This window comes from Passer montanus, unplaced genomic scaffold (genome assembly GCF_014805655.1).
Source record: "Passer montanus isolate IOZ18808 unplaced genomic scaffold, ASM1480565v1 scaffold24, whole genome shotgun sequence".
Classification (NCBI taxonomy): domain Eukaryota; kingdom Metazoa; phylum Chordata; class Aves; order Passeriformes; family Passeridae; genus Passer; species Passer montanus.
The window spans coordinates 6,895,193-6,923,060 of record NW_024367037.1 but is presented as its reverse complement, the minus strand read 5'-3'; the positions used below and the strand labels follow the sequence as shown (position 1 = coordinate 6,923,060).

General features: G+C 42.4%; 1 protein-coding gene across 5 annotated transcripts in view; it reads right to left on the bottom strand.

The window, feature by feature from the left end:
• The window catches only part of ZNF516 (zinc finger protein 516), a 102,539-nt gene that overhangs the window by 14,147 nt on the left and 60,524 nt on the right, over positions 1 to 27,868 (bottom strand). For all 5 annotated transcript variants that reach the window (XM_039711108.1, XM_039711104.1, XM_039711105.1 and 2 more), the window contains exon 3: positions 1,317 to 2,786. In XM_039711108.1, the coding sequence (XP_039567042.1) occupies positions 1,317 to 2,786 (1,470 nt within the window). The remainder of the gene's footprint in view (positions 1 to 1,316; positions 2,787 to 27,868) is intronic.

Sequence of the window (27,868 nt, the reverse complement as noted above, 5' to 3'; positions counted from 1 at the left end):
CTCAATAAATAACAGGCCCCTCCGCAGCACCACCTTTGAAGGGACTGAGCAGAACTGACAATGGAGGTGGCTGAAGGGTGCAACTCACTCATGGACTGTGTCAAGACAGAGTCCACCCTCCTGTCTCTTCCAAAACTCCTCCAAAAGGCCCTTCCACCAAGACCTGACTTAACACTCTGGGCTCCTTCCTTGCCTCAACTTGCACACACCTTCTGGGCACTAGACCACAGTCCCAAGACTTAAGACTACCAGCTTCCAAGGGTCCTGGATTTTGTACCACTTGCAAAAGCTCCATTTCACAGGGGCTTTTGACAAAACAGAGTGTATTATGTCAAGTGAGGACACTGGAACACCGGCTCGGAATGTGTGCTCTTTTCATGTGGAGTAGATTTGCACGACTTCTACCAAGAAAGAAGGGTATAAAAAATAGCAGAGTTTACAAGTGGTAAGAGGTGAGACTACGACTCCGATTCTCCTCTCCTACAGACACATGCACATCTCATGGGTAAACAATCAGGGTGATTTTCAGTTTCCACTGAGACAAACCAATTCTGGCAGATCATCAGAAAAGTATGGTTTCAAATGCAAATATGTAGGTGTATTTTTATTTATATGGCCGTTGAACTTTTTTAGTCCGCAAACTTTTAAACTGGCTATTTGCACAACTGATTTTTCTGCTTATGTGAATTAGCAGGCACATGTTCAGCTCTACCTCTTTTTAATTATAAGCATAAAAACAGATCAAAATACTCATTTGGAAAATACCCAGTAGCCTTTGATATGGACAAGGAAGATCTTAAGACTTTTGTCAAGAAAGACAAAGGACACTGACAAGCGATTATCCCTCTGTGTTGTTGGAAGACTTGTTTGCAGACAAAATTGAACAAAACCTCCAAAATAACATCACAGATAAGCCCCAGAGGATGTTTATTTTGCCTGAAGCAAAAAGATGATGATGTCTGCCAGCACCAGCATATCAGGGGGATCTTCGTGTGACAGCACATCTGTGTAAATCTAGCCTGCTTTAAGCAAGAGGACAAAAGAACAGCAGTACTCCAGGTGGAACCAGATACATTTAACCTGCGACAGAAATGTCACACAGTGCATGAGGGGGGATGCTGCAATGTTAACAGAGCAGTAAACAAACCTATTCAAGCCTATCCAGCAATGATAAAAACAGTGAACTTGTAATCCTAAGTGTTAAAGGCAGAGAAGGAAAAAACTGGGAAACAGCATGTCATGGATCTAAACAAAGATGGAACAAACAATCAATGTTTGCATGTCCTCGTCAATGGAAGGGCTTGTTAAAATCTTACCTGTGTGATCTAGGACAGGGCTGTTGGCACCACAGGTTTGGTACAGTGAAGCAAGGTCCTTTGGAATGTATGTTTTAAAGATATTTAAAATGTCCAAATGTTTCTCATGCCCATCTGATCCCAGATCCTGTTTGCTGGAGTGTAAAGCCGGAGGAACTCCCACGGCACCAGGCTGAGGCTGCAGCACTGGACTGGCTCGTGCTACCGCTGTGCAGTTTGCCAATGTCCTCATCTCATTTCCAGCCTTCACGTGAGGCTCCCTCTGAGGCACCGACGGCTCTTCATGTTTAGGGTACTGCTCACTCTTACACAGAGGATGGTACTGCAGCGGGGGGGTGTATTTGGCCTTCACGGAGTCGGCTGCACAGTGCTTACCTGGAGAGGCAAAACCAGTACTTCCTTGGGGAGCCACATACTTTTCCACTTGCTTACTGTTGCTGGGCTGCGTGCTAGGCCTGGATATGACTGTTTGAGTAGGTGTGATGCTTCTGCCGTAGGTTCCCATTTGTGGAAGTTTGGAATTTGCTTCGTATTTGCTTTTTTGTTGTGCTGCTACGCTGTACTGCTCCTGGGAATGGTTTAGTTTGGGCTGTCTGTACCCATCCAGACCTGACACACGTGAACCACAGTGGCCGAGCGTGTGACTGTCCTTTGACGGATGCGTACTCCCGGACTTTGCAGCCATCCCGGCAGAAAGGGAGCTGGGTTTGGAACCTGGCAACGCACTTGGCACTTGAGTACGTGTAAATCTGGCAATGGGCAAAGGCTGGCATTCCTTACCACCGAGAACAGGAGGGGGGCCAGTGCGCCCACTCCTCGCCAGAAAAACCAGGTTGGTTTTAATACTCTTGAATCCGTTTTGTTGAACCCACGGGGGTACCATCGAGTTACAGCTGATTTTGTGCAAAATTCTTTTGTGCATCCACAGAACTTCAGGGTAGTAAGTCTTGTGACTGCAGAAAGGACATGGGTAGACAATTAAAGTAGCCTGCAAGGATGTATTTAGATATTTATTGCATGAATTATCCCTTGTTGATTTTTCACTCAAATCGAGTGGAGCTACCTCTAGAGCTTCAGCACCTTTTTCTATCAGAGGATGCTCCCTGTGCAAGTCTAGCAAATTTTCTCTAGCACGACTAGCCTGCACTTCAAGTGACGTTTTCAAGTCCATGACCATGTCTAAAGATGTCTGGCCCATACCCGAAGCAAAGCTAGAAATGTGACTGGAGCAAGGAAGCCCTTGGCTTTGATGAAATACTGGCATCTTTATGTCTGCAGAACCTTGGTATTTTGAAAAGGGTTCCTTTATGACACTCTGCAGTGCTGGCACCAGAGCAGGAATCTCTGGTTTAGATTCCCTGGACTCATTCCCTCTGGTGTTGCGGCCTCCCAGCTTTGAGAGTTCATCCAACTGAGATGTTATCATTGGGGTCTCCTCTTCGGGGAAGTTGCAGTGGTATGGCTTTCCATCTGAATGGGAGAAACAAAACAAAAAAACAACATTGTCATTTTACACAGAAAGAAACCCAAAAGACAAAGAATTCAAGATTAGAAGAGGACAAACTTTGGTATTACTATGGTAATGATGTGCTACAGACCAAATGTACTGTATGAGCAAGAAAATCTTGAAATAAGACACAACAGTTCAATTTACTTTTAAATATGACTGCGTAGTCTGGATAAACTCTCTAGTACTGTGTGTTCATGACATTTTGAAGAAAAAACAATTCAATAACATACCCATGTTAAAATTCTGGGACTGCGAGAAAAATAAACAAATCTGCAACCATTTAATGCTTTAACAAAAGCAAAGATAATGGAGCCAGATAAAACTGACCTAGTTAAAGGTCTGTCAGTGCTTCCATTACAAGCCCCTATTTTCAAAGGGTTTATAACTCAGCAATAAAAATTGGCTCCACACGGAAACCAACCGTATAAGCAGGTACAGCATACAGAATAAATTGTCCACTTAAGGGGGACTTTTGCAGTGGCTAAGTATAAAAGATGAGTTATAGAGGGTGTAAATTTTGAATTTTCTTTCCTTTAGTTTGAAGCAGATATTTTTCTTCTGGTTTCTTTAGTTTGGTTTTTTTTTTCTTTATAACATACATTTATGTTTGAATCAAACTTTAGGAAAACTTTGTGACTGCTCAATCCACAGGAAGATAAGAATCCAACATTTCAGCCATTTAGATTACAGAATTCAAAACACACTTTTAATTTTCCTCATTTTCTTTTTCACTTCTCAGCTCTCCAGAGTAAATTTATCCACCTAACATATGTCCTGGAAAGGGAGCATACTGGCCAGTAATTAAAACAGTTTAGGGTGAAAGAGAAGAGTAGGAATTGTTTTGCTGGGAGCGTGGCTACATCTGCCTGTTCTCCCGATGCTGACCTCTCAGAGCCACTGATGAAGCCAATGAATCCCTTTAAATCAGTTCACAGATCAATTCCAGAGAGATTTTCATCACAGCAGTAATGCTTACTGCATTGAATCCATTTAGCATGTAACTGAATTGAATCATCTGACAAACTTTCAGTTTCAATTAACACGCAGTTAATGAGCCACTGCCAGGCAAGTGTAAGGAGACCATGCTCCATCTAAAATGTCACCAGTGCGAAGTGATCACCGCATCCATAGGAGGGGTGAGAAGGGGAAAGGAGTGAACTGCTCTAGAGCTGCATATCCTCTCACATCAGCTCAGAAAAGCCAGCTCTCCAGAGAAGCGAGCGCCGTTCGTTAGCGCAGGGCACTGCCACGGGCATTATTCTGCCATGGAAGAGCCACCACGCTGTTGGCTGGAGCTGCTCTGCACATACTTAGCCTCACCTTCAATTCAAGCAAAAACATTCCTAAGCTTTTGTTTAATTCGAGGTAATTAGGTTAAAAATAACCCATAGGTTTGCAGCCTCGCAGGGCTGAATGCTCACTCTGCTAAGATCATTTTCCTTTCAAACTCTCCAAGGGGGAAAAAATCCCCACGACCCAGAAACTTGTTTTTCCCGTGTTGCAGGCAACAAGGTTTTGGGAAAGCACATGCCCAGCACTACTAGCCAAATTTACAGTTTGAAACAAAGACACTGCATGCAGCAGTGAAATCTGACACTGCACATCTGTGTTGTTTTCAAAGCGTATCTGTCAAAGCCCAAAATACTTGTGCTCTTAAATAAAATTTTAAGGCTTCTCTTTAGGATCACAAGGAGTGGCTGCTTTGATCACTGTAGTGAATAATAAAGCAAAGTAAAAACAAATCCTTTGGTTGCAGCAGTACTCAGTGGAGAGAGAACCGACCTTCTGGCTGTACTGGGCTGTACTGGGAGGTGGGAGACCACTGCCAGCCCCATTCCAGGGACTACACAGCTGGGAGGCTTCTTGGTCCACCTCTGCAGCTGTGATGAAGTGGGGCATCAGCAGTATGGTATCTGCAATTCCCAGGTTGCTCTGAGTACCACAGACATTCCTGCATACTTTCATGCTTGGCAAAATCTATGTACCACACTGTTTCAGCAAGGAGGACAAGGTCAGACGGTGGGAAGTGGCACATCTCAGATCTGGGCTTGGTCTTTACTCTGGACTGTTCATTTTAGGTCTGTACCAGGGGAGGGGAGGAGGAGGAGAAAGCAGAGAGACAGCCCACAGTCCCATGTGCCCCCCACAAAGCCTGGGACTGCAAATTTTGAGGTGGATGTAGGCCTTTTTGCCCTATTTCCTAGTGCATCCATCTATGAAAAAGGGATTTTTTCAGGTGGAAAATGTAACACAGCAGGAAAATGATGAAGACATTTCTGAGGTATATCGGCCTGCAGTTGCCCCAATGCTGTCAGTGGATTACATGAAAATTTGTAAGGCTATTACAAAACAACCATAAGCTTCTAAAACCTTTTCATAGTGTCTTGCTAGATTCAATTCCTCCGATGCCTCACAAGAACAGTAATGAACATACCAGGAATAATTTTAAAGCTCAAATCAGGAGGCTCAATAGCAGTACTTGTGCTAACTGCTTTTTTTGAGCTGTACTTAAAGAAATACAAACAAAATGAAGAAATAAACAAAAACCCAAACAAATAAAAAAAACTCACATCCATACCCTACTTCCCAAGATTTGGACAGAAAAAATTTTCACCTGCAGGCCAGCTCAGAATTCCTTCTCAATACAAAGCACAGCCTATGCTCTTGCCTAGTCCTATCCTGCCCTCCACCAGGGATTCAACACTATGGATCTCAACACCCAGACTCCCTTGTGCCATCCTTCCCATCATGGCAGGTGGTCCAGGCTGGGCAGTGAGCAGGTAACAAAAGCCAGGTGGAAGAGGGGATGCAGGCAAGAGCATGAGAAGATGGTAAGCATACTCAAAAATATAGGTAAGGTCTTTTTAGAAAAATTACATTTATTTCTGCCTGTTCCCAGCTACTTGCCCCAGCTGAACAGGGGTACTAATAATCCTTTTAAATCACTGGTGTAAAATATTGTTCTAACCAGCCCAGTGCAGGCATTACTGTCACCAGAAACTTTTGAAATTTTATTATGGCCAGGTCAAAGCAAAAAGCCATGAATGAGATGCCTTCTGCTTGATCTCCAGGGACGATAACTCACACTCCCCATTGAAAGAGTTCTTGGCTAAGCATGCTCTCACTTTTATCATGTAGTCTCCATCATCTCCTAATATTTGTCTCAATTCCTTTGTTTCTTACCCCAAACAGCTGTTGTATCTATTGTACTTTAGAGTGAGAAAGGTCCTTTTACTACAGGAGAAGTGTTACAGTTTTTCTGTATCACAGATACCTGGACAACAGCTAAAGCAGAGGAATTTTCCCAGGTGTCTAGCTAGGAGGTGGCTGCTGATGCCACCACCAGTTTCGCTGCAGCTTCAAGTATCAACAGCATCACAGGCCACAGGGAAAGCAGAGCAGGAGAGGGCAAAACACTTAACTATATGAAAACCACCGTCTAGAAACACAAGAACATTCAGGGATTTGAGCAGTTCCTCAGAAATACACCTAAAGCCCTCACCCAGTTGCTCTCACACACAGATAAAAGGAACTCCCCTTCTGCCCACACACATATATATCCCTCTTCTCTCTTTCTCCCCCTCACATGCATAAACTCCACTTGTTTTCTTCCCAGCACTGTTTCTCCACAAAACAGAATTTCAGAATGGGCTGCACAGCTGTTTTAATTCATGAGGCTTCCTATAAAGTAAAACAGGCTACAAGGCTGAGGACAATGAAATCGTGATTTCTATTCAGAAGAGCAGAACTGGCTAGAAATTGGCCCCTTTTCTGGCTAGTGTTACAGCACCAGGAGTCTAAGGAAAAGGAGCAGATGTGGTGTGTTTGATTTTCAGTAAACATTTGACAGTGATTTGCACTTTGAGATGAATACTGTGGCTTGATTTGAAAACCGACTGCAAATAAATCATGATAAAAGCAATGGATAACAAGGGAAGAAGGTGCAATATTGCAAAGACCTGTATTAGGTCCTATTTCACTTGGTATTTTCTTTAATGTTCCAGAAGAGATTCTAGACAGCATGCTAACTTAAATCTCCAGGAAATATCACATTTGGAGGAGCTGCAAAAATAATGGGGACAAGGAAATAATGCACAGGGACTCAGAGAGAATAGAAATGCGGTCTGAAAATAATCAAATGAGATTCATTCTTGGGAAGAAAAGCAGGCTAAGACAAGTGAAGGGAAATGATCCAAAAAAATCCATGCAGTGGGAAGGCAAAATCTGGAAAGAAGCAATGCTGAAAATAACTGATGTTACAATAGACAGCAAGTTAAATATGAGTGCACTAGATGAAGTTCTTCAGCTTAGCTTTCAGAGATAAAAGCACACATTATAGAAACAAAAATAAAACTGTCCCTCTGAAGAAGACACAATGGCCATGCTGGTCACACTGGGTTTTGAATACAGAAAATATATGAAAAACATATATTAAAAAAATTCGATATAAATATATACACACCATAATAATGGGCACTATGCAAAAACCCGCAGTAAGCATAATGCAACGGGACCCAGCAGGGGAGAGAAAGGCAAAAAGCAGTTTTGCCACAGAAAATTCAGGTCTTTTATTATCTTAAAGGAAGGTTCAACAACAACAGTCCATGCCCCTAGAATACCTGTGTAGTTCTGCAAATACAGGTAAGTCAGAAGAAGTTCAGAGAACTGCCACAGAAAAGTAACACACACACATACACCCCCCAGAAAATAAAGACAATATGTTTCCCCACATAGCTGAGGGAAGACAGAAGGGTGACAGGCCAACATCTACAGCATCCCCAGGAGTTCAAGCTCCAGAAGAATTATGTCATCCTGAGCACTGGAGTCTATCAACAACAATCAGATACACTTGCACACAGAAAAAATCATGATTAACAGAAATAATAAAAAGTATTTTCAGCTTGAGGAATAAATATCAAGGGAAGAGGCAAAACACCACTTGGACTGTAAAACCTGCATGCACAAAAACATGGACTATCAACACATAAAAATCCATCTTTTTCACAGGGAGGCAGAAAGCATGAGTTACTCCTCCCCTTTGCTCTCTCAGCACAGCAAAGCAAAATGCTGCATTAGCCAGTATCCACACACTGTTAATGCTTCACAGCCACATGCCAAAATACTAGCCTGCCTTTCAGATCAATTCCAGACACACTTAGCTTAAGAAAGGACTCTTGGAGCATTCAACAGTGAGCCCATGACACTCCTGAGTAGCAGGTTTATCCCCTGAGCCTAGTTCATCTGTTCAAAGAGACCTAGTGTCTGTTTTTCAGAGGAGGATTTGTCTTAGCTGAGCCATGCCCCTTGTTCTAGCTGCCCGTGGGTCAAGTTTTCCCCATGCTGCCCACCACTTTCCCAGTTTTGCCACTCAGAGGATCCCACGTGGCGGCAGCGTGGGCATGAGGTGAGAGACAACTCCTACAAACCCTCTTAGGTTTCCTTACAGCACAGGGCCACAATGAGACACTGGGAAGATAAAGTCATGCTGTTTTGATAGGAGATACAGCTGCTCAGCTGCAAAGCTCCTCTTGCTTTACATGTTAGATGTTTTGAGGGGCTCCTACATGAGCTCCTCAACAATTCAGAGAAAGATCAAGGACTAGACTGGGTGGGGTAGGTGATACTGAGGGCAGAAAGCACACAATCAGCTAATATCCCTGCTTTCTCGCCAACGAATTTTAGAATTGACGGTGAGTGGTTTTGGCTGAGGTTTGAGGTTTTTAGCAGGGCACAAACCCAGCATAGCTCTTGATGCTGGCTGACACAGATGGTTTGTCAGTCAGACAGCACACCCTGTCCCACTGAGGTTTCCCTTCAGCTAGACAAGGGGGGAAAGAGAGTAATGCTGTCCCACACCACAGCCCAGGAGCACATGGAAAGCAAGTCCCAGGTGCCCTGAGAAAGTCCTGCCTTCATCTGGTCACAAGCAAGATGCTTCTGGTTTATACCACACTGCTTTTCCCTTATTATTTTAGAGTATTTTTTCCTATTGTTTTTGTTGTGGCTATTTGTTGGGGAGTTAGTTTTATAGTTCCACAAAATCAGCTGTACATTTCTAGCAACCCTATACACCCTTAGCACACAAACCCAGGCCAGGGGCTTACCAACCAGAAGTAGCAGCCCTTTGGTACAGTTTGCACTGTCTCCCCATTTAAATTTTAATAGCCCCTAAAATTATTTCCCACTGACTTTTTAAACTCAAAGCCAGTAATTTCAAGCAAAGCATCCTGATGGGAACTCTACTTTCTATCAAGCATTTATTGGGGAAGGACAATGACCATGAAAACCCCATGATGTCACAAGTAGAGAGATAAGAACTGCTGCTTTGTTCTGGTTCTCTTGGGGGGGCAGGGCAATGGGCACAGAGTGGAAAAACAATTATCTGACAAAAAGAAATTTAACTTTATTTAGGCACTGTCCTGGTTTTGGCCAGGACAGGGTTAATTTTTTTTGCAAAAATTGTGAGGGGGCGTGGCCAGGACCCTAATGTTATTTGATACCACCTCAGGTCATTGCTGGGTGGAGGGGAAAGGGACACTCACTGCTTAGGAGAGGGGAGAAACCTAGAAACCAGACAAGTGCTGTATTTGTTTGTAGCTCTTATACCTCTTATTACTAATATTGTTTCTGTTTCTTTTGGTTTTTTTAATCTCAGTTCTGTTTCCAGTAAATTGCCCATCTCAATCTGCGAGTTTTTGCTTTTTGTGCTTCCAGTATGAGGGAGAGGAGGAAGTGACCACCAGCAGCATGATGTTAGTGGGAGCTCCAAATTGAAGTTAATATTCATAAAGTACAACAAGCACCCTAGAGTAACAAAATTTAAGATTTTTTTCACCATTTACTTCCCAACCAAACAGTACTACTGCTGTTGCCACAATGGTTATATGATTAACGGTTGGTGTCTTCCATGTTTTTATGGCCATGCTATTTTTCAGCTAATTTTCCCCCCCCTTTTTTTTTTTTTTTTAGTTTGTTTTGGTTTTGAGTGTGTTTTTTGTTTGTTTTTGTTTGGGGTTTTTTTGTTTTGGGGGTTTTTTTGTTTTGTTTTGTTTTCTGGTTTTTTTAGGCTTCCCTTTATTCCTGCAACATCAACGTACTGATTTATTTCTAAGTCCCTTCTCCTTAATTTCACTAACTTTACCCTCTGCAATTTCTCACTTCAGCTGCGAGTTACTTTTTACCCTTGCTATCAAATGCATCATCCTTCCCAAACCAGAGAGTGCAAACAGCTGAAGGGCCCCGTTGCACTGTTCATTTCCTTCCCCCTGAATAACTGGCGGACACTGCAGGGGACAAAAGCAGGACAGGCCAGCCAAGTCCACCACTTCCAACGCTTCCCAGTCTCCATTTGACTAATCTCTCCAGCACTGTCCAGTAGGACACCTCCTGCTTATGAAAACAAAACCCACAGAGCTCTTATAATCCAGACAGCAAAAAACGTGAACAGGTGAACATCAAACTTAATAAAGTTCTGGACTTGCACATGTTGAGATTTCTGAATTATTTTAGATTATTAGTGTTATTAACATCAGAGATACTGCACTGGTTTTGCATTTCAGAAAGAATCTGAAATGTCACCAAAGTGAGTGGAAAAAAAGTACAAAAATTTTAGTTGATTACATTTGAAACTTAACCTTTTAAGATGAGTGAAATCTGAGTCTGAGAACAGTAACAGTACAGCAAACAAAAGACCCCTCTCTACAAGCTAGGTATTCCCTAGCTCAGTAAAATTACAAATTCCTCCACACAGCAGAAATGCTTCAGAGTTATGTCACGCTTCAAGATCACTTTTTTTTCCGAAAAGAAAAGGGAGGTATAAAACATCTGCACAGCTACAGATGCAAATGCCAGCAAGGTTATTGGAATTTCAAGCATAATCAAGAGAATAGGCATCAACAAAGTAACTAAGAAACTAGGCTGGAAAGGGTATCAGGTCCAAAATCTCTCAGACTGAGGCGCACATTGTTAGGTACTGGAAAAACAAGCCTGAAAGTTCACAGTGAACTTTTTTTTCTCCAGCTACAATGTTTTCTTTAAAACTATTTGGCTTTGTTGTTATCTAGGGGACTGATGCTACAAGGCTCCCGAACATCAACTGGTTGAAGCAGCAGCTCTATGTGCAAATTATTCCAATATCCTCTTCCACAGTACCTTTTCATCACCCTCAGCTTCGCACCACTGCACATCAGGTACAAAAAGCTTTGTAGTGAACCCCAAACACAAACCCCTCTTCTAGGGCAGATGCTTTGGGATCTGTCTCCCAGGTATCAGTCCTTCCAAATGCAACCCAAGCTTACGGAAGGAAAGCATCCACAGCAGGGCACTTAATGAAGTGGAAGTGCAAATGTGGGCAAAATGGCTGCTGCTGGCAGCATTTCACTCTTCATCACATTTCTCTGTACCTCTTCAGTGACATTTTTTTGTTAAATCATTCTATACATGGTATACAGGAATTCCATGCAGTGGCAGAGCTACTTGTGACCTATTAGTCCTTTCACCCACGTATTTCTCAGGGGTGAAAGGACTGTGAGGTCTGTGGGCATATTCTCTGCCCAGCAGCAGGCAAAAAGCCCCACAAAACGCTATGTACTTATCTGCAGGTGAAGCTGTAGCTCCTGTTATCACAGCCTTTCTAAGCGCCTTTCTCACCCTCCATCCATGTTACATTAACCCAAGGGTAGTGAAGACTTCACTGGGGCTTTTACTATTTGAGAATGAAGTCTGTCTTTTATCTAGAGCTGAGGGCAAGTGACACTGGTGTGACCAGTTCTAGAAAGTAAGGCTGCAACTAATGCATCTGATCCCCATCCTGATGCCACACCCTGCTCTCATCCCCAGCACAGCCCCTTCTGGGACTTGGGATTGGACTTGCCGCCCATGGTCCACAGCCCCTCTTTGCCCTTGCAGCTTCAAGAGTATCCTGACGTCTTCCATCTCACAGAGAGAGCTGTTTCAGCTACAGTCTGGATCCTGGAAAAAGGTGAAGGAATGGTAAGTACTTACCTAAAAATTGTGGGTAAAATAAAGGGCCAGAGGAATACATATACAAAACCAATACAAACACATTTGAAGGCACTGCTCGCCAAAACGAAACTGTACAATTTGGCATTGCCTTAAACGTTGCTGCTCATAATATACTTAAAGAAAATTATGGGATATAAAACCCCTGGAATGCTCTGCAAAATTAGGAAGCGATTAGGCCAGATGATACCAATTTGACTCTTAACTCAGCTTTGTCGTAATTTCAGAGTTAACAGCAATACAGAGGAACTGTTGCAAAACCTAGGCAGAATATCTCCAGTATGCTCTGTAGCTGCTGCACATTTCTCTGTGTGTGGCCCTGCCTGTGAAGTTTGGTTCAGGTAGATGGGGGAAAAAGAAAGGGTCTAAGACCATTAACACAGCAGGATATATAATTAAATTTGAGAGAGTTGGATTTGGGCAAGGGCTGTTGTGGGTTTTGTGGGTATTGCTTCTTTTCTTTTAATTTAAGGCATAGGAAGAGAAGCACAATTGGCTTTGATGCGTCAAAAATACTTGCAGAGGAGATGGAAAATCATGACTCAGATTTTTTTAAGCAAGTGGCAGCTTGCCTGTACAATCCCTCCAAACATAGATCCAAACAGTTGTAAATCTTCCTGGAGATTTTTCCTTTCATTCCAACAGTCAGATTTGCCACAATGTCTGCTCCACAGCATCTTCTTGACCACCACCTGTTCATCTTCCTTCAAGTGCATTGAGGAGGAAAGCTTTCCAGGCCAGGACTGTGGACTGGCAGCCGTCCCATGCAGCTTAACATTCCTCATCCAATATTTCATTTCTCCCATCATTTGTTAAGCATGGGTAGCGTACTGCCATACATCATAAAGCCCTTTACTACAGCTACTCAATCTAAAAACAGAGGGTACAGCTGTGCTGTCAGCCAGCATTCTGCAGAAATACCTCAGCTACAGCCGGCAAGCCCAGCGTGGTAACAGAGGCAGCAGTCACAGAAATAAGGAGCTCTGCATGACCTAATTTACCTTGTTTCTCCTGCTGAAGGCCACGCTACCATAGCTGGTGACTCTGCTAACAGACTTAAAGCAGTTGAGAATCTCTACTGTGCATGTTCATCACAAAAATTACAGGAGGCACATGACAGAAAGGGGAACTTAGATTTTAAGTATTTCACAGGTTTAAAGATCTGGTTGTTATACAGTGCTTGGACAGAAAATAAGCTTTTTTAGGACTTACTGCTTTTCTGGCTTTCAGAGGAAAGAGGACTTTGAAAAGAGAATGGAATTAAATAGGGTTGGAATAGGGAAAGAAGTACATACTATCAAACCCAAGACACAGGATGGACAGAACTATGATCCTTTGACCACCACTGGAAAATGGATGGAAACTGGATGCCCTTGGTGAGGTGTTATCTTGCTGGATCATAATTAGCACCATTATGTGGTGCTGCAAGCACATGGCAGGGGAGATGAAGGACCAAGCCCTGCAAAGTTTCCTCAAGGTAGAAGAAGGACCTATGCTACTGAAAGATCAGAAGTTGATTTGAAAAGCTCTGCTCTGGATGGACCAAAGGGAACCAAGGCTCCCAAGAAGGATGTGACTGTAGGCACAAGGGCAGCCTTTGGCTACTCAGCCAAAGCCACTCAGCAGCCACTGCAGCTGAATTGCACCAAAGGCACTGCCCAGTGACACAAGCTGCAGCCCAGAGCCAAAGGCCTCAAGAGAAGAGGCTGGAGGGGCCAGACCCAGCTCGCCTGCAGCTGCCTCTGGCTTGGCATTGGCAGTGTTTGCCCCTTCTGACTGCACAGGACAGGGGTATTTGCAGGATGGTTAATTGCTACAAAAGTACCTTCCCTTTCCCCTTCCCCTTCCTTCCACCACCCTCCCTTGGGACAGCAAGGACAATGGAAGGCACTTCCTGAACAGTAAATGGTCTTTCAGACCTGGCCTGGAACGACTCGTGACAGCCTTATGCAGAGCACTGAAGACATCGGCCATTTACTGGCAACTTCCATAATCCCCTTGAAGGGCTGACAGACAAAGCAGGCTGGAACCCAGCACCACCAGCACAGAGCAGAAAGGGCAGCTGTCTGCAGGCAAAATTCACTCTGAAAGGGATTTGGAGCTTTAGCATTTTTCCTGACTCCATTCCTTTTATACTGAGGGGTAAATTTGAGAGCTCACGAGAACACCAGGGCTCTGGGTTCGCTTACATTCTTGCATTTAAATTCTTACTATTTTGAAAAAAAATGAGTAAAGGGAAAAAATAACTTTCAGGGTGTCATTTAAAAGACAAAACAAATAAATAACAACGTCTATTACACTCTGGTGGAAGAGACAGAGGAAGTCCTCTGTTTGGGAATGAAGTCAGATGAGAATCATCCCAGGGTGCATCATGTAACACAAAAAGGTCAGGAGACAAGGGTCTCAAAGATGTCTTGAAAAAAAGAAGAACCAGCTGTAAACTTGTTTTAAAGAATCTTTCAAATAATAGAAACTTTGTTATGCTAAAGGATGATGGGGAAGACAAAGCAAATCCATTTGAAAAGTGGCAATAGAAACACATCACTTAAAATAAGCTTCAGAGACTAGGAAACAGTAATTCCGCACCTGTGAGCCATGATTATTTATATCACCGCCTCATTTTAATAACAGCTGTGTGAAAATGCTAAAACATTATTAAATATGAAACTAACTACTGCATGAAGCACATAGGAAGCTTCTCTACTTTCCAATTAGCACCAAGGCTTAAGCGTTAAAAGCAGCAGAAGCAAAAGAAATGCTGAAAAACACTGCCACAGGCTGGCTTAAATTGGAATTTCTCCTTTTCAAAAGGATTAAAACCAGAAAACCGAACAACCAAATACACACATCCAGAAGGGCAGGAAAGTACTTCAGATTTATTTCCCTCCCCCAGCCCTCATTTTATTGCATTCCTTACAAGCGAGCAGGTAAGTGTATTTAAGGGTAACTTAAAAACTTGGTTTGATAAAAAAGAATTTCTGCACATCTACCTGCAGCACTGTGCAGCACCACTCTGGGTGAGAGGCTCTGTTAACCTCGCTGGCATCTCTTACCTCCACATTGAGAGCAAACCCCAGGAAAGATCCCTGAGCCTGCCATGGGATTAACAGGGGAAGACTTTAAAATGTCAATGATCAGTTATTTATGAGGTGTCCTTAAACAGAAAGATGTCTGACGTTTCAGTGCAAAGCCTGTCTGCTCAGACATGCAGCACTGGCAGGATGGAAGAGCATCTCACTGGGAACAAGGAATAAGCTGCACCAGCTCTTGGGCAAGGGCTTGGTGTATTTTTGTAGGAAGCAGTACTGGCACCTCTCCTCTTGAGGAGTTTAAGTGTTAATTATTCCCCGGTGTTAAGGACTTAGAGGAACCTGATTTTTTGGAAGCTCAGGAAGGCCATCTGCTTTCCCAGCAGCACACAATACGTGAGAACAACTCTGCTGGGGAGTGGATGCACTGGGGAGGGATGAGGGGAACTAAGGTAATCAAACCACCCTCACCCCACTGCCCCAGACCTGTATCAATTGCAGAGTCTGTTTTTATGTGCAGAACACTCCATGGGGAAAAAAAGAAAAAGAAAGATTAAGTTACTAATAAAGAAAGAGTTCCTCGGATCTCCAATATGACTTCCTTATCATTTACTCATAGCCTTCTGTTACAAATGGCAGGACACCACCCATCCCAACCACAGTTGGCCCCCTACGACTGCTTCTAAACAGAAATGAAACTTTTCTACAGAAAAATGGGCTTAAGAAATTAATCTGGTTAATTCAGATTCTTAAGTAGTAAGAAACCATACTGAAAAACAGATGTTTGCCCAGATATTGACTGAGAGTGTGTGTGTGTGTCTCCACCACATAAAGAAGCAGTTAGTACCACAACTGCTCTGACAAAGATGCAGATTAAGCCAAGAAAAGTAAAAATGTTTTGAAAATCCTTCTCAAAGTCACAGTAATTTTAAATCCATTCACTAAGAGGCATTTAATCCGCAACTTAATCCACCCGCACACCTGACCACACACAAGAACCTCCAGGTGATAACTAGTCCTTATGCACAGACATTGGTCACATCGAGCCAATTTCAGCTTTAGTTCCTGCATCAAATGGAACACACAGCCTCTGAAGGGACTTCAGGCCATTGTGAGGGAGGTTCCCTAGCAAAGGGAGCAGCCATCCCCAGAGCTCAGCCACGCTCTCTGGGCACTGTGGAGCTCACCCTGGCACCTTCACCTGTGCACAGGTAATGTGCTCACCTGAAATCCCAATACAGGGACTTACTGCCATGTGCAGCACGTTCAGCCTTCTCCTGCCACCAAAGCCCCCACCGCAGCTCCCCAAGAGCCCAGGGACACCCACTCGTACAGGACATCGCCTTGCAAGACAGCTCCGGTATTTTCACTGTCACCAAGGGCGCTGCCACTTCTCCTGCACGCCGATGTCAGTCCCTGGCTCGGCAGCAAGCAGGCACCGGGCAGCTGCGGGCTGCTGAGCGGGAGAGCAGGCCGGGCAAGAGAAGGAGGAAAAGGAGGAGGAGGAGGAGGGGGAGGAAGCGAAGGGGGGTGCTGGGGCCGGCCGTGGCCGCCAGGTGGCGCCGCCGCCCAATGGATGATGCCAGCGCCGCTTCCCAAAGGCAGCGCCGCCGCCCCCGCGGTCCCCAGCTGGGACACGGCTCCAAACCCTCCCCACGGCCCAACAACCCCCGCACAAATAAAACAAACAAACAAGAACAGCAAAAGAGGAAAAAAAAAAAAAAAAAAGAACAAAAATCCCCACCAAAAATCCCCTGCCGTCCATAACCAAATTCCTACATGTCATTCCACCTCTGTGCATTGGGGACACAAAGAACAAAAATCCCCACCAAAAATCCCCTGCCGTCCATAACCACATTCCCACGTCATTCCACCTCTGTGCATTGGGGACACGAGTGCAGGGCTCCTGTCAGAGCTGTGGGGCAAAGTGAGGCTCCATCAAGTGGCAAACGCTCCCTGCAGGACTGAGGTGTGCTGATGTGGTTGATGACGACACCCAAATCACCCCAAGTCAAAGTGTCTGCCACTATCAAGAAAATATAGTTGCGGTGAGTCCAGTAACTTGGGGGGTAATTACAGAAAGACCAAAGGTTTTCTAAATAATGAATTGTATTAGATAGTTTTTCTCTTTTTTTTTATCCAAAATTCTCATTATTTAAGTAGTTCCTAACAGGTTAATATACATTAATTCACAAGGAAGCATCATGTTTGCAGATGGTGGAAAGGCATCCATTTTAAAGGAGACAAAACCTCTAGCAGAGATGTTCTGACTTTTGTTCACTGCCCTTACTATGTAAAAAAATCCCGATCAAACCAGGCCAAAGTTTGGGTGGTCAGCAGTAGGACGAGGCAATGCCAACCTCTATCCCTCTTTACAGAGTGTCCTCCTCGATGCTTGGTAATCAGTTAGCCCACATGTTCCTTTCCACAGGAAAGGATGGCTTGAACTTTCCTTGCAAAGCCACTGGGGAAAATACAGAAACAGGGGAGAAGAGAATACAAAGACCTCACAAATGCAAAAACCTCTGCCTGCCAAGTGCTAATTGAGAGAACATTCCTGCCAATTAAAAAAGTTCTCTGCTAGTGGGAGAAGCTTCACTTAGAGCTAATAGGAAAGTAAATAATAAGCAATAACTTGCACAAGAAAACAGGTATCTGTGGAGATGGCAGCCGACATTTGCAGCCAGGTCAGTTTTAAACCACTCCAGACTGCTGGTTTGTGGTTGCAGGAGGGCAAATTAAGATGTTGCAACAACACATTATTAAATTCAAAATGTTTGGAGAGTACGCATGAACAAAGACTTCAAATTTTACCAAACGTAGCAAGGAAGAAGTACAATATTGTGTTCTGAAGTCAAGATAAAGACCAGGAGAGGAAAAGGATAAATGGAGCCAACTCTATTCTCAAAAAAATCCCCAAACAATTATTTAGAGGAAGGAGTCTTGAAATTAAGGCCTAGGTTTTTTGAAGTAATGGAAGATTTTGGGTACTCCTATTTTATGGAGTATACTTTATATGCTTCCATTCACAAGGCATGGCTTCCAGAAGACAAGAACATTTCATCACGCTCTGCAGAATGTGCAAACTCTCTGCCACTGGGCACCCAAGTGCACTTGGTTCTCTGGCATTTGTTTTCACTTCCAGATTATGAAACAATTAGAGCAAACCACTGACTCTTTCCTGATGCCTCACCTGATGCCTCACTTTTCTATTTGAGTATCTGGGAATGGAAAACAACAGCAGCCAAGTCAGAACATGCAGTTTAAGGATGTTTTGCAAAGTTTTATAAAAAGCAGCACTTCCCAAGTAAATTCTCAAATAAAATTGACTTGGTTTAAAGATTTAGAGTTAATTCACATAATTCCTTCATTATTTCAGAATCAAAGTTCCCTGAAAAATATAAGAGTATAAATGAGCACTGAGTTTACCAGGGACTTTCCAAGGCTCTGTCATTATTTTGTGCATTTGTTGATGAAATTCTGGCTTTCCCAAGCTCATTGCTGACAATTCCTTCTTCTCCTTGTCTTTTGTTTTTGCTTCTTAAAGAGCCTTTAAAGTTTTCTTCTGTTTATAATTAAGAAATTTTGCACTATGAGGTATCTCCTTTCATCTTCTTTGGGCTGTGCAAGAAGGCTTTCTGTGAGAATGGAATTCTTGGCTAGAACCTAGATAAGCCAGGTCTGTATTTAGGGTCACAGGTGTGAAAGCCACCCTTTTCAGCAGCATGCAGAGTCCAGCAGCAAGCACTTTCTGCCAACTATGAAGCTGAGTCAACTTTTAATCTCCTCCACTAAAGGACTTTACCCCAAGAGTTTTCTCCTTTGCCCTTCCTGTCTAAATCTTTACGACTGTTTTTCTGTATTTTTTAGCCTCTGGAAAAGCTCATTGCTTTGGTATAATGCCTTTTACCTTTATCACAACTACAAAGATGTCTTCTGGACCGCTTCTCGCCACACCCTACCAGTATATTCTGAACACAACCTTCTTGCTAGTCATTTATACTATTTCTCTGTCCTTTTATCTTGCTCCATTCTCTGCTTCACAAGAAAAAAAACTGAGAGGGTGGATGGTTTTGTAGTTAAAGACAACGAAAGACATTCCAAGCTACAGCTTTTGGGTTTACTACATACTTTAGTCCCATAAACAACCATGAGAAAGTTGTTCAATCCCTCTGAGATTAAAGTTCTATATCCTCTGGAGGAGGAGCACTATTGCTCAGAAGTGAGAGTGTCTCTTAGCTCCAACTAACTGAGAAGATTTGTCCTCTACTTGACTCAGCTCTGCACACAGAAGTCTCTGTATTAATTTCAGTTGTGGTTCCTTCATCACCTGCCCTGGCCAGGACAGAGAACTTAATAAGCTGGTACACTTACAGTTTTGAAGATGTAATACACTGAAAACAGCCTTGCTGATCCTAACTCCTCACCACATCTAGTCTTCATAATTTACTACAATTGAGTATTTACATCACAGTTGTAAACTCTTATTCCTTCTTTTGGTTATTCCTTCTTTTGTTTATTCCTTCTTTTGTTTATTCCTTCTTTTGAATCTAGTTAACCAGTTGCAGTGAAGCTCAGAGTAACTATGTAAGGCAAGAAAAGTCACAGTCATTATGAAAAAGGTACATTAAAAATAAAAACCTCAGCCCTTTATATTGTCCTTGTCTTTTTCCTTGTCCCAACATTTCTGAACCCCACTCTTTAGTTCTTCTCAGTTTTCTTTATACTTACAATGCACTGTATTTGTACTCAGGCAAAGTTGAAAAACTTCCTTTAGGCAGAAACTCTTGCTCAAGAAATTCATGCTCCCTTAACCTAAACATAAAATTCAGACTTCAATTAAACTACTGTAGATGTCTTACAGCTGAGTATCTACTGGCACTTGCACTATGCTAAATGTTTTCTTGCTGCTTAGTAGCTGGACTTCAAAGTGACGTACAGTTTTACCCTGGAAATCCTCTCAACAGACAAAACATGAAACTTTTAAGACTGTGGAGTACTTTTAATATTGTGGTAAAGTACAATCCTCATTTTCAAACAAATGAAGAGTGTAAGTGCCACAGCAGCTCTTCTAAAAATCTCTTCATTTGGTTTACCTAGAAAATGTTATTGTACTGTCATACTCCAGCAATTATAATTTATAACGAGAAGTACCTTTAAAATGGAGCTGAATTTTTTATGCATATCCTATTTTGGTTAAAAATTGATCTACTAAGTAAATTTAAGCTGTAATGTTAAGAACATAAACCTATATTTTTAATAGAAATTGTTTCTATGTAACCTAATTATCCAGGTTACTATCTGAGTCATCTTGTTACTAGGCTGAAAAAAAAAAAACCCAGAAAAACAAAGCAATACTTTGTCTAACATTACTGAATCACAAGAAATTAATTATTTTCCGTGGAGAGCAGTGGTTTTAGTATTATAGTATCACATTGCTACAAACAATACTTTCAAAATATACATATTTAGATCTCAGACTAATTTTAAGTAGCTTTCATTAATTTTTTCTAACCTTCACTTTAAAATAAAATATGATAAATTTAATGAATGAGCTCAGTTAAAGTTGCCTCCAAATTCTGGGCTGACGGGTTCTATAATCCAAGTTGAAAGGCACAAGGAGGGGTAGTGAGGGGTTTCTGCCAGTCTTATCAAACTCAAATCCTTGCCAATTTGGTCTTCCATTCCACAGACTCTGTGCAAGAAGATGGCTGCAGCCTGAGAATGGAGAGTCACCACTGAACAAGTCTCACCTTTTCTTTGAAACTCCCTCTGAGGAGGTTTTCCATTCCCCCAAAGCTGGAAACAGCAAACAGTCCCTTTTTTACCATGGCTGTCTTGTTGCAGGTGGGTGCCGTCCTACCTCTTCTAACCAAGCTCCTTCCTCCATCTAAGAGGATCTAAAAAATCCCTCACTTGATGTGGCCTGTCCTCTAAGACATGAAGACTCGGGGTGATAATGGGTCAGTACAGTCTAAAGATAGATCAGCTTGCTCTAACAGCTTAATAGCTCGTTACAGGCAGCTGTAGCACTTAATGAGGCAAAGAACAACAAACTCTGCTCCTTCGAGGTTCTGCTCCCAACTGCTGGGAGTGGCATTTGCCAACTTGGCCAAAAAAATTAAAACTACAAAACAAAAACAAAATCAAAACAAAACAAAACAAAACAAAAAAAACAAACAAACAAAAAAAACCAAACAACCCCACACAAAAACAAACAAAAAAAACCCCCAAAAAACCCCCAAAAAACAAAAAAAAACCACCAGACAGAAAGCGAGAAAGAGAAAAATCATAATTTTACTACTCATCACTAAGTTAATCTCAGAGCTGCTGACAGTATCTGCATATCCCAGATGCAAAGCCTGTGTCTATGAGTGATACTGGCCAGAGATAGCGTAAATCAACTCTGCCTACTCACTCACTGGACTGGTATCAGGACAGGCTCTCCAGCAAACTGCTGGAAATGGATGCCACCTCCACCACATGTGATGATCAGTTTAAAGGGAAAACAGGAAAGCTGTTGGACTGGCAGCTCTTTTCCTTTTCCTTTGCTGAACTCCAGCACCAGATTAGCAGCCTGGCAGACGGTTACAGGTCTTCACCCATTCTCAACCTACGTGTTCTATCAAGCACTGCCAAGAAGGAGCCCTGACACTACACTGCAGCCTCGGGATACATGGTTTGGAAGAACACAGAAGCTCGACCTTCTTAATTAGTTAATTCCCCAGAAGGAGTTCATTCCACGAACATCTGCTCTTCCAGGGAATGTCAAGCTTTGCTGGAAGAAGCAAAACCAGTAACAGATCCACAGTATTCTTAGGGCTGACATTTTAAAATAAAACTTGCATGGCAGCTACTTTAAGGGCCTTTTTCTTTAAACAACCTTGTCACGACTCATCAGTTTGGGACTCCAGAGGAGAACCACCTACATTGCTGAGACATCAGTACTTTTGATACACGCCACTTTCAGATTTGAAAAACCTGCAGGTTTGTATTTTGCAGGGAAGAAGTAGTACAGAAGAGGCTACTGCACACATATCGAAGAAAGGAAAAAAGAAAAATGCTAATACTGCTGGATCTTTGCAGTCTCTGAGTTCAAACATCTTTCCGTGTTGAAAAGTATGATGGTATTTTGGACCTGACAGGAAATCACCAGAATTTCTTCAGTGCTTCCCCTGTGAGCCAAACAAGTCAGGAACAGAAATGTATGAGCCAGTGCCCCAAGTGCTCCAACAGTACTCTGAGGCTCATCAGACTGTGATGAGCAGTGAAGCATCCCTGAAGCACTATAAAACTTCAGTTAGAACTTGCAATTCAGAAATCTCCCAGTGACCCCATTATCAGCGTAGCATAGAGAAAACAGGGCTGGTCTTGGTATATGAAGGCAATGACTATTCAGGGAGCTTTAATCAGAAGGAATTTAACTGAACAAACAGCCGTGGCTCCCAGAGAAAGGCCGAGTACTTTTAAAAATTGAAAGTAGCTGAGCGTATGCTCTAGAACAATAAGATAGAATTATTATACTAAAACCCTTTAATTAATGCATGCGACAGAAGCTGTGATTTTTAAACCCTAATCTCCTTGTCATTTCAGTTTTTAAGAAATAGTAAGAAGCACCCATCTGCTCAAGCTGCCACACGAGGCCCAAAGTTCTGTTCTCACACCAGTTTCATGCCGGATGTCTCAATAAATTTACTGCTTATTTACATCAGCCAAAATGGAGAAGAAAGCTGCTAATCTCCTAAGTTTGGCCTTGTGCTGAAACAAAATATATTTTGCTGCTCCATACAGCATTCTTCCCCCTAAAAGCAGGGGTTTGTCTCCCCCTCCCCCCAAAAAAAGAAAACCCATAGGGCATTTCTAAAACCCTGACAGATGTTTAATTACAGAGGCACTAGCAGGCATTATTTTGAGAAGCTCAAGCACAGAACGACTGTATCTGACAACCAAATGGCTAAAGTGTCTGCTGTACCACTAGCGAAGCAAAAAAACTCTGCTAATCAACGTTTTGCTAATTCAAACACCTAATAATTCACATGCAAGCAAAAAGCTGCTGGTAGAGTAACACATCTGAATAACTATTTAATAGGAGGAATCTATGGTGCAATCTCATGTTACCAGGGGTGTAGTAGGAAATACAGCAAACAGCAGTCAGAGCTATGTTGCGAAATATCAAACCCTACTCTTACTCTCAGCATCTAAGAACAAAGTACCTTTTGTAATGCAGGTTTCACCCCCATTCTGCATTTATTAATTCATTAACTTCATTCATTTAAATAGGTCCTTTAGTCACTGATGTAAATGAACAGGGAACTACACTACGCCTGTGGGCTGTGTGGCAGGAAGAGAATAGAGACAGCACTGCCTTCTCCACTGTTATTTCCAGCTGTTTCTTACAAATTTCTCACTGATTCCCTGGAAGTTCTCACACTAGGTTCCAATTAATAACCTTTGCTTTATTCACACAGAAAATCCTAGTTATGACCATTAAAAAAATAAGCAAAACCCAAAAATCCAGTCACACAGACCTTTGACTAAAATTTCTTGGCTATGCCTCTGAATGGAGTGGAACCTGCACCTTCTTTGCTGAGTCAAATTCAGCAGTGAATAATCTTGATCCTTTATCCACCCTCCGAGCTGAGTGAGGCATACGCGCCTTGCTGTGCTGTAGAATTGTGTACTGAGCACGCAGCAACATGAAATATTGTCCTAACAGATTTAAGCATGCCTCAAAGCACATTGTTCTGACAGCGCCTGGGTCTCCGTCATCACTCTCGTAACTATCAATGATTCTGGTTAATTTTACAATCACAAGAGGTACAAGCCTCCATCTGGTTAGTCTACATATTGCTGCGGAGTTGGAATCACACTGATCAACAAAATATGTTGGCTAGTAAAGCTCTGTTAAGGTGGACTGGTGAGTGGAGAACAGTCCTGCTTTCAGCTACACTGAAGACCCACAGCAAATACAAGGGACTGGTGCTCCCTGGGGAAAGGTGCCTGAGACTCTAGGGCTGCTGGGGGAGGCCAGACAGATGGATCATGATTCAGGTGTGCCAGCAGGTCTGCTTGGTAACCTAACACACCACGTACAGTCTCCTGAGTGCCTGCAATGCATAAAGCAACAGCCTGCCACAGCTCTTTCCCTGGAATGAAGCTGAAGAGAGTTCCTGGTTTAATGCCTGTGACTGAAGCAAACTTGTGAGCACAAGTGGCAGGGTTTCTAAGCACCTCTTGTTCCCCCCCTTGCTCAAACCCCAAGTATAAGAGCACCCTCACCTGTAAGGGAATCGTGGTGTAGCAGTCACTACAAAGCAAGTCACCACCCTCACCATCATCCCTCACTAGGAAGCCCTGGCTCACAGATCTTAGGGGGTGTCAGTGCATGGATCCTCACACCAAGAGTAACAAGGTTACATCTGTGCCAGCAGCCAAAACCAAACATCCACCATGGATGGAGACGCCATCCATGGCAAGACTGCTATTTGTGTTGTTATAGCCCTTCCTCTACACAAAAGCCAGCTGCAAGTGTCACTTGGCTGCATTGTTGCATCTGCATCTGGGGTCCCCTTTCACCAGCCCTACAGGACTCAGGGGTAACGCTGCTCTAAGCCTAACACATCTAACACAGACAACTGCTGGCAGAACCTGAAACACAGAGTGCATCTACGTCTCCTGTGAAACAGGTATTTCTTGCTTATCTTCCATTTCTGGGTTACTTTTGGATGTTGTCACAAACTAGGACTCCCCTCCATCCCCTTCTGTCTTCCAGCATAGGAGCCAGTGTTGATTTCTCCCAAGTCTCACTCAACTGTGTTCTTACCTTATAATCAGGCCCTTTCTCTGAACTCCTGGTAAACAGCAAGTTTAAACGCAGATCTGTTTTTACAGATCTCTACCTACAGCACTTCTCAAACAAATTTGCAAAAACACAAATTACTGTGCTAATATGAAATGTACTCCATAAGCAAAAGAAATTACAAATTCAGGAGCCTTTCCTCATTCTGGACTTCAGAAAACACTTCTCCAGTAAGACCTTGAGTAAACTGATTTAAATGCTCTTAAAACTTCAGCTTATTCTCAACACTAAATTTGCATCCGAGGCTCTTCACAGCAGAGTATGTGTAATGTAGGATTATACAATGAAACTCCCTTATGCAGCAGTTAAGAAGCAAAACACCTCAAACCCTTATATTGTTTTGACCTTCTTTTTGCATTAACCTACAAGGCAAACAGAAGCAGTCCACGAGCAAAGGGCAAGCAACACTTTTTTCTCTGCTTTTGCTGAGAACTCCCCTTCCCATAGCTCTACTCACTTCTGCTCACCATCAGGTACAGCACAGAATCCCCCAACCATGTTTTATTTCATTCATCTAATACTATTTTAAATATGTACAAGAAGCCTACTGTGATCCCACTGAAATCCTCAATGATACAACTAGTAACCTCAAAAGAAAGATAACTAGTCCAAAGAACATTAACATAAAACCAGTATATTCAGAGCCTCTTCTAGCTCTGGACAGCTGGAGTTTTTAAAAACACAGTAGCTCCATAGCTTAAGCAATGAAAAACAGGTTAGAGAACTCAGCAACAGGAATTAATAAAAATGACCAAGGGTCATCTGTAGCCTATCAATCACTGTATCGTTTACAGTTCATATTACAGTAGAAAGGTATGAATGTTGTCAGTGTTATACACTGGCTACTCAGATCTATCATGAATAATTGATAGAGGTCATCCATCTGAGTCCCTGCCTATTAGTCAAAACTCTAAACCTGCTGTTCACCAACAGTAGAGCACTGCAGATGAAGGATAGAGGGGCACTTACAGGGAACTATTTTCAATGATGAAAGCAGTTATAAGGGAATGCAGATGATCTGAAAACAAAAGCAGATTTTTTCTGAGACCTAAGACACTACTTTTTGTGAATCAACAAAACAGCATTTCATATGTATATATATATATATATATATACCTATTTTGTACAATTTATTGCCAAAAATAAAATCCATAAGGCAAATCTGAACTTGAAGTTTCAGTTTTAAATCTCTTAAAAGGTTGAGAAGCTTTAAGAGTGTTTGAGTTGAAGGCTGGGAAGTGCATTTGCCTCATACTCCCTTAGATACTTTGCACTGAGCATCCACTCTGTCTCATCCTGACAAAATGACCTTGAACTAAAAACAAGGAATAAAAAACCTTTGCATAGCAGACCAAAGTTTTGATGTTACTTTTAAAATGAGTAAATAATAAACCAGGAACAGCCATATTTCTGAATACACTGGGTGTTTGAGGAACTAAGACTTGCAACATGACCTACACTGTATTAACCCTGACACAGACATTACCCGAGTAACTTACTCCATGACCATAATAATTCTAATGGCAGCAAATGGCAGCACACCTTGGAAATCTGGAGCAAGGTTAATACACCAAATAAGCAAGTACTAACTACAAACAGTCCTACTAACTAGTGCCTTGTTTGTTTACTTATAATTCACCATGACTGAACTGAAGAATCACCATCCTGACTCTCTCAGTCCATCCTGCAGGGTGCAGAACAGATCATAATTTCATTTTAGCTTTAAGGTCAAGCTCACTGAGCTGCCTTTGTATGGTTTGTAAGGGCAGAATAATCCTTTACAATAATGATGCCTGAGACATGGACTAGCATTGTCTACAAACAGCAGCCCCACTTTTTAATCTTTACAACAGCAGTTCAGCAGTGCCATTTGAAACAGCCATGATACAGTTACATCCTGACAAGCAACACGTGAAATGCCTTCCCTGGCTTTGCACATCCTAGGAATCAACAAAAAATTTAACATTATTTCCAACAAATTGAGAGGGAAGTAGCCAAAGTACAGTTTTCTCTGCATATTTACAGATATCAGAGCCTACTCTTAATTCCCTTTGCTGAAATACAAGGCTCTGTCTAGACACCAGCCTTAAGGCACTCTCTTTGCATATAAGGCAGGTCAGGGTATACTGGAAGCATAAGGATTGTCAAAAAACCTGTTTGGGCTTTGGCAAAGTAATAGTACATATTCTGTAGACAGCACAGTTCTTAGGCTTCTGTCTGACAGAAGCAAAAAGATGCTACAGTATTTTTGACAAACTAAAGCTTTCCTTGCCAAAAGCCATCCTCTGCCCAACTCAGCCTGTTAGGAAACCAGCCTGAAGAAGGCAAACTTCCACCTTTTCTTACCCAGAGATAAGTTTTGTTTATTTTGACTGACTCTTGGAGGCTGCATACTTCGGACTTGCAGACTCCAAGATCAGTAATACTGGTTTCATACAGGACTTTTTACAACCTTCCAAACTTACAATATTTTCCACCAACTCAGAGGGAGCCAAATTTCGACCAGAAACTAATTAAGATCCTTGCCTGAACACACCAGGAGAGCCTCTTCTCTCATGCTTCCTGTAAACAGCAATACCCAATCCCACTCCCATCTTCACTTGAAAATATTTTTCTCACACCAAGTTCAACAGCTTGTGTGTAGTGGTCAGGCTGTAGACACCTTTCACATATACAGTCAGTGGTTGCTTTTGATGGGTCAGACTCTCAGCTATTCCACTCCCAAGGCTTATGAATACATACTTCCAAGTCTGGAATTTGCTTTGAAACACTGGTTTGGAGACAGGGCAGTTGAAGAGACTGCATAGTTTCCACTAAGAAATTTACAGCTGAATTGGCTGAGCGGTTGGTATGGTGGCAGAGTGAGCTGAAAACAAGACAGAGGGAAACAGATTTGACAGCAAACAAGTAATTTGTCACTCACTTAACTGTGTTGCCTCCATGTAATTTCTCAGCTAGTTAAAATGCCCACGCTATACTTGACATAGACAGGCAAACACAAACAGCAGCATTTAGCAAATCAGTTATTAAGATTAGTTTTGCCTTACAACAGCTGAGCAAAATACAAGATATTAAGCTCAAACAAAGTTCATAATGTAGGAAAATAACTAACTGCACTTTAAAGAAAGCCTAG